Below are 8,063 nucleotides of genomic sequence, written 5' to 3' on the forward strand. Positions count from 1 at the left end.
TGTCTTTTAAGTTCTGTCTGTGATCTCCCTGACAAGAAGCTTGACAGCTTAGCTGGGCAGTTCGTTCATCAGTCGACCAGTGGCAGGATGAGGCAACACCCCCACCTCTCTCTCTCTCTCTCAAAACACACACACACACACACACACACGCACACATAGTTACAGAATTGAACACGACTGCATGCTGTCGTATTCAATTCTGTGTGCTCCTAGCCTCCTGTGGCGCAAGCTCACAATGTAAGTTCTGAAAATATACAGTGAAAAAAATGACATTTGTACTTTGCTTTTCCAGCTGCCTGAAGATCGACGAACATGTGTTCGGAAATTAGAAGAAAAAAAAGGAAGAGAAACTCGTTGATGCTAATTCTGCTGTGGTCTTCAATGAAACAGGTCTGAATGAAAATATTCTGCCATTCTATACTAAGATACATATATATATATATATATATATATATATATATATATATATATATATATATATATATATATATATATATATAATCCTATATAATCCTTAGGGATAGAGGAGAAAGAATACTTCTCACTTATTCCCTACGTGTCGTAGAAGGCCCTTGACCACGATGGTGCGGCCCTTGAGCACGACGGTAAGACCCTAGAGCACAACGGTACAACCCTTGAGCACGACGAAGCGACTCTTGAGCACGATGGTACGACCCTTGACCACGACGGTACAACCCTTGAGCACGACGGTACGACCCTTCAGCACGACGGTACAACCCTTGAACACGACGGTACGACCCTTGAACACGACGGTACGACCCTTGAGCACGACGGTACGACCCTTGAGCACGACGCTACGACCCTTGAGCACGACGGTACGACCCTTGAGCACGATGGTACAACCCTTGAGCACGACGGTACGGCCCTTGAACACGACGGCACGGCCCTTGAGCACGACGGTACGACGCACCACACCCATGAGTCGTACCGTCGCGTTCTAGACTCTAACCCGACCGGTCGTTTTTCACATCATGAAATGTACATTCAAATTCTCTTCTTTCCTAAACCATCAACGCAAGACTTAAGTGTTCTGCGACCTTCACATTCACCTGGCTCGTCCTGTCCCCTCACCACACCACCCCACCACCCACCCAAAGGCTTTGGGAAGCCTTGAATTATTTGGCCTGCGGTATTTCAGGTTCTGGAAGCGTCACCTTCCCTCCTGCACGGAGACCGTTGTAAGATGCCAGCGCCCACCACCGTCAGCGTCGCCTTCGTCCGCTCACATCTCCCTCAGGAAGGTGGTCTTTGGTCGTGCGTTACGTTACATGTTTTCGGTTGGTATTATGTCTCATCCAACGCCTAAGTCACCTATGCTTCCTGTGGTGTTACTTCTGATTCCTGGGTTACTTCCGTTTCCTGTGTTACTTCCGATTCTTGTGTTACTTCCGTTTCCGGCGTTACTTCCGTTTCCGGTGTTACTTCCATTTCCTGTGCTACTTCTCCCGCCTCCTGTGTAACCTCCGCTGCCTCTGTTACCTCCGCCTCCTTTGTTACCTCCGCCTCCTTTGTTACTTCTCGCGCCTCCTATGTTACGTCCTCCTCATGCGTTACTTCTCGTGCCTCCTATGATACTTCCGCCTCCTGTGTTACTTCTCGCGCCTCCTATGTTACTTCCGCCTCCTGTGTCACTTCCACTTCCTGTGTTACTTCCGCCTCCTGTGTTACTTCCACTTCCTGTGTTACTTCCGCCTCCTGTGTTACTTCTCGCGCCTCCTGCGTTACTTCTCGCGCCTCCTGTGTTACTTCTCGCGCCTCCTGTGTTACTTCTCGCGCCTCCTGTGTTACTTTCATAGCAACAAAGTTTGAGTCAACTTCTCGGCATTCGGTCTCGACCGTCTGTTCTCCCATCAATGGTCATTTCACTAACTCGACTCTTCGATAAAATGACACCCCACCTGACGTAAGGAGGAACCTCCACCTCACCTTTCTGCGTCCCTGTCGGGGGGTCGTCGCCAACCTCAGCCTCCGTCTAGACTGAAATGTTGTTCCAAATATACATTAATCTCGAGAGAAAAGAAAAGAAAAAAAAAATTGGGTGTTTATATAGTCAAGAAGTTCTTCCATGTCGTCTCTTGTTACTACTCCTCTCTCATTCCACCGCTGGAATACCCTCGCTCCTCCGCTCATATATTCATGAGGCCATCCAGCCACCAAGTGCAAAAACAATATTTTTCAACACCAACAGTGATTCCCCCCATCTCTCTCTCTCTCTCTCTCTCTCTCTCTCTCTCTCTCTCTCTCTCTCTCTCTCTCTCTCTCTCTCACATACCCCACCTTCGTCTCTCACTCGTTGGGTGTGTATGGTCCCCGGCAGATGGGCATCTCTGCTACGCATCTTGAGCGCCACCTGCCACTGGTGTACTGAGTCAATAGCATCATCAACAAGCTGGAAAGATTTCCTTATAACGCATATCTGTTATATTACATTTCCTTCAAGACTCGAGGCACTCCCCTCACTCTGGCGGTGACGTCGAAGTCTAGAAATGACTTCGAAGTCTATAAATGATGTTTGGAATCTGTCCTGTGGGACGGTCTCAGGGTCAGCGTCATATGATATTCCCCACTGGACACCCACACAGCCAGGAGGGTCTCGGCAGTGGAGCGGAGGTGGTGGCGCTGCGTCACTGGTACACTTGCCGTGCACATCTGCCTCATGCAGTGGCCACCTGGAGTAAGAGAGTACTATACTCTACTGTGTGTACATCATACAGTAAGTATACTGTGGTTATCTGGAGCAAGAGAGTACTATAGTTTACCCCAATGTGTGTACGCACTCACTCTCGATGCACTGTGTGTGAGAGACTGGAATTCAATAGATTCACAAACCTAGCTTTGGTACTCGTCTCTCCCTTGTGGTAAGTAGTTCAGTCCTTCCTCTCTGTAGTTTTACAAGCACTCTACTCGTACCACGTGATCATTCCTCACGTCACCAAGACGGTTCAATACAAGAAATACTAAGCTTAAATGAAGAATGATTTTCTCTTCATGATCGTATTGATTTTGACGGTAACAGATTACGTCACATGAAAACACACATCTAGATGGAGGCTGTAATGCCCAGCAAGTTTGAACATTTGCCTGAGACGTTATAGCCTGTGAGCTGACCCTTGCCTGAGATACCAAACCAGGAGGATCCTGTTCGAGGGTCAAGGGTCATCCCTCTGGAACAGTGGGAGTCTTGAAGCAAGTGAAAATCAAGTAAGTTGTGATGGGGTAAGAGAGAGGTATGGTGATAAGATCATGAGAACTGAAGAGGGTGTGTTGAAATGGTTTGGACACACGGAGAGGATGAGTGAAGAGAGGTTCACAAAGAAGATATATTTGCCAAAAGTGGAGTGGACATGAAAAAGAGGGAGACCAAATTGGAGATGGTACGATGAAGAGAAGCAAATTTTGAGTAATCAGGGTTTGAACTTGCAGGAGGGTGAAAAGCTTACACGGGACAGAATGAAGTAGAGCGATGTGATATATAGAGGTCGACGTGCTGTCAGTGGACTGAACCAGGGTATATGAAGCAGCTAAAGGAAAACTATGGAAAGGTCTGTGAGACCTGGTTGTGGACAGGAGGCTGTGGTTACACATGACAGTCAGAGAGTAGATGTGAAGGAATGAGGCCTTTTCTTCATATGTTCCTGGTGTTACTTCGCTAACGCGGAAAACGGCGAAGAAGCGAGTGTGTGTGTGTGTGTGTGTGTGTGTGTGTGTGTGTGTGTGTGTGTGTGTGTGTGGTTAACATAGCGCCTAAAACAGACGAAGATCAGCCTAATCGTACACATCCACTGTCTAGGTGTCATGTATAATGCATGGAAACTAGAGCCCCCTATCTACAACCAGAACCAACAGACCTTTTAGTGGTTTCCTGTGGCCGCTTTATATGCCCTACTTCAGCCGACGGACAGCACGTCATTCCCTGTATACCGTACTGCACCAATTCGCTCCTGAACATGAACGACTCACACCCTTCTGTATGCTCAGGCCCCGAACTCTTTAAGCATCTCCCACTCCATTCTTCCATATTCACTTTGGTTTTTTCCCTTATTCATGTTCCCTCTACTTTCGCTCCTCACTCATCCTCTCCGTATGTCCAAACTATTCTAGCACACGCTCTTTAGCTTTCTCATAAATACTCCTCTTACGACCACATCTCTTTCTTACCCCATCATCCGCAAGACGTGCCACCATTGGGTATGAAGGCTCTAAAGGTCATATACAGACCCTCAAGATAGGATGCTGTGCACATTTACATATCAACAATGAGATTTCCATGGAAACAACGTACCTACATAATACTGTCATATTATGGATAGAGAGAGAAAAAAAAGAAATCTTAAATTTCCCTTGAAAATGTTTCCCTAGAGATAGAATCATTTTCCCCCTTACTTTATCTTATCTTCATGCCCCACGAGTCCTTTCTTTCTTAACAAGGCCATAAAGTGTTGTGATGTGTGTCCATCTCTGCGGAGAAAGTGCTGGGCGAGTGAGTAGTATGAGCTTGGGAAGATGGTCAGTAGAGTTGACGTGATTTCCTCTCGATGTTATCAAAGTCACTGATGGAGAAAAAGGACAACACTTCAGAAGGTGAGGTTCAAGTTTGGGATGATGATACTCTTCTCTGGGGAGAGACTTCTCTTGAAAAAGGAGGAGGTATTTACCCATTCCTGGGTAAATGTTAGGACTTGGTAATGCACTGAGACCCTCCTGAAGATACGTGCGGTTGAGAATACCTTGCCATATCTGAATTACCATTCAACCTACGACGTATTATAGCAGTAGTGTGCCATGACCGCGTAGCATCTAGGAGCGACGGTCCTGCCATATCCGTTGTGTGACTGAGTGAAAGAATGCGTTGATGGCCTTCGTCAGCGTAACTCTTCAGGAAACTCAACCTTCACCAGAACCGCGACTTATTATGGAGGTATTATAGGTTACAACCTCTGCGACGCAGGTTTTGTTGAGACTCCTGTCCGTGCAATCTCTTAGTGAGTTGGCTAATACCTCTATACTGATGGGCTTATTCATGTTCGATACACAAAGATCATCCGAAGAAAGAAAAGGGAAAAAATACACACTTTTTTAAGATATATCTGACTTTAATATGTGAAAAAATACTTTCTGAGCGATACTCTTGTGTATATTGACAAAATCTTCCTGTCATACAAATACAGTACTTTCTGAGTATAAGGATTTATATTATTGATAGATTTGGATATACTGTATGTTGAATACACTATCACAGATGCAAAAATACAGACTTCTTCTAAAGACTCTTATCCATACATACTTACATATATACATACACACATCACACACACATTATATATATATATATATATATATATATATATATATATATATATATATATATATATATATATATATATATATATATCAGCTTAGGGTAGTGGCGAACTTTTCTTGTTCCAAATCATCTGTCGTCTAATATGTTCACTATGATGAGTTGTACTTTTGGTGTGTTTTCTGGTGTTTCTCTGGATCTATGGCTGAAGCCGGACACAGTGGAAGCTAACTGGAGAATAACCAGTCATAGAATACATATTATTTACCTGACCGCAGTGTAAACAGATTATAGCATACATGCTTGTGTTTGTATGATTTATACAATGCATTATGGACAGGTCAACGTGTCTGTATCCGTCTACAAACGTTCATCTGACAGTTCTGGGTCACACACACACACACACACACACACACACACACACACACCACTAAGCTAAACCGTTCAGTGTACAGCCCTGTAGACCCTCACTTTGTTTATCCCGGGCTTGGAAGAAGACACATGTTCGATATTGAGGAGTACGTCGCACACTGCAGCGTGGTCCTGCACCTCGGTAATACAGCAGTCTTCAACCCTTCCCTCAGCGGTATGTCTCCAGCGGCACGTGTAGGGTCTGCGGTGATATCCTCCCCGGCGACAGCTTCCCCTCACGCGAACCGCTTCTGCTCCTCTGGGCAGCGCCCGCGTACCGCTGCCCAGGGGTCTCCGTGTGCTAGCTCTGGTTGTCGCTGTATGTGCGGCGGGTGGCGTAAGCGTGGCGGAGGCTGGTGGCCGTCGGGTAGTAGAGGGTGTTGGACCGCTGGAGGCCAGGCTGGTTGGCGGCGTCGATGGCCATACCGCTCAGGCCCCGCACTGTGGTGTGGCGTCGCCGGGGCTGCCGCAAGATCTTCTGCACTGGTTTCTGCGGCTTATGGTGTCCCGGTACCTCCTGCCGCAGGGAATTCATGCTCAGAAGAGACAGAGCTCGTCGCAGGGATGACTTCCGAGAGAACTCGCGACCGTTTTGGCATTTCGACCGCGGCGATTCTTCGACGTAGATGGTCGGCAGGTTGGTGTCCGCATCGTGCGGTCTGCGATGACTACGCGGCAGACGAAGGGACACCGCGCGCCGCCGTTGCTTCGCTGCGGAAACATCAGGAGAGTCGGGGCACAGCGTCTCCGACTCTGCCCGCGGACGTCGGACTTTGAGGGAGGTAGATCTTCCCAGACGCGCCCTTAGCACTGCTGTGACGGACGACATCGAGCTGATGGAACCTCGCTCGCTACAAGTTGAACCTCTCGAGACCTTCCTGGCGTGGGTGATGTCCTGGAGAGGCTCCAATGCATCTTCATCAGGCGAGGTCGGTTCCCCGACCCTACTCGTCCCCTCTACCGGGTCGATGTCTACGACAGGAAACGCTCGAGTCGCGTTGCCCGACGCCACAGTCACTTCGGGGTTGAAGTGCGGCCGCTCACACTCACCACAACTGCCTATAGACTCCCGCAAGCTGTACTTGCCTGAGGACTCGCTACTGTGGCTGCTCCTGGCCGGACCACCGCCGTCGCCACAGCTTCCCTCGTCGCAGCAGCTGTGACCGGAGTCTAGCGCCGAGTCAGAGCCAGAGTGTCGTCCAGTCAGGGCGTCCTGGGACTGGTGGGCGCCGCCCATGTGGTTCTTCTCGGGTGAGGCGGAGTCGGAGGTGGAGAGGTTTGAGGGGCGGCGGCAGTACTGACACTGACCCATGTTAGCAGGCACACTGGCACTCACTCCCCAGCTCAATTTTCAGGGCCGCAGTGAAGGTCATCGTCGTGTGGCACCAACTGACATGCAACAAAGTTTTAAGGTCGGCCCGGTAAGAAACACTCGCAACAGGAGAGGAACATACGTCAAGTTGCGTCCAGTATTGACCTTCAGTCGTTTTAATGCAAGGTAACTTTGTCTTTAGATCTCTACGTCTCAGGAGAAGCTGTGAACAGGTTACGGTTGGATAAAGTGTGGGGAAGTGTATAACTTGTAGGTCCCAGCGAGTGTATCAGTGACGAACACAGGGAGTGTGTGTAGCTCTACTTTCCCTCTTCCCTGCCAGCGTCGGACTGGCCAGGACGCCGCGTGTCTGGCCATAAATGCTATGGGGAACGCAGCGCTGCCGGGTGTAAGACGTTTCTCTTGAAGGAAGTTAGTTGGACGCTTGCCAAGAGTGTATTTTACGGTTTTTGACGTCTCAAGAGTTACTGCTTAAACCTGCACGGTGAGACACGACTTGATGGAATAGAATTTTGAGATTTATTCTCTCGAGAGATTGTAAAGGTGACTGACGCTAGAGTAATCAATGGAGAGAAAATACGGGCGGAAGGTACTTAGCACACGAGAGTCGCCCCTCTCCACTCTTTTATGGATTATGTTTTTTTATTCATTTATCATCTCTGTTCCCTCGGTAGTGAGGTCGGATTCTCTTTTTTCGATCTGGATGAGTTAGTGAAATGGACTGATAGAAACAGTGAGTCAATGAAACGGTGAACGAGGGAATCTGTCAGGTTAGGTCGTGGAACAAAACTGTAAAATATGTAGCTAGAAAAATGTTCTTAAACCTGAGTTGTTCTTGTGACCTGAGTGACCTGTGGGCCCCTTATGGTCTCAATATGTACGTCGTTCCTACACCAATGCACCTTGTACACCGTCGTCAACATGAAGGTAGAATTTCCCTCGTCTTGAGCAAAAGGTGGACATAAATCAAGACCACGACAGAACTTTCCCCGTCCCTTC

At 48.0% G+C, this 8,063-nt stretch overlaps 1 protein-coding gene across 1 annotated transcript; it reads right to left on the reverse strand.

Annotated features, from left to right (window-relative positions):
- Positions 1-5,369: 5,369 nt before the first annotated feature.
- Positions 5,370-7,402, reverse strand: LOC139750092 (uncharacterized). Its single transcript, XM_071664426.1, has one exon. The coding sequence runs from the start codon at positions 7,041-7,043 to the stop codon at positions 6,033-6,035; it is 1,011 nt and encodes a 336-aa protein (XP_071520527.1). The 5' UTR covers positions 7,044-7,402; the 3' UTR covers positions 5,370-6,032.
- Between the last annotated feature and the right edge of the window lie 661 nt (positions 7,403-8,063).

The sequence above is a fragment of the Panulirus ornatus genome, chromosome 9, assembly GCF_036320965.1.
Source record: "Panulirus ornatus isolate Po-2019 chromosome 9, ASM3632096v1, whole genome shotgun sequence".
Classification (NCBI taxonomy): Eukaryota; Metazoa; Arthropoda; class Malacostraca; order Decapoda; family Palinuridae; genus Panulirus; species Panulirus ornatus.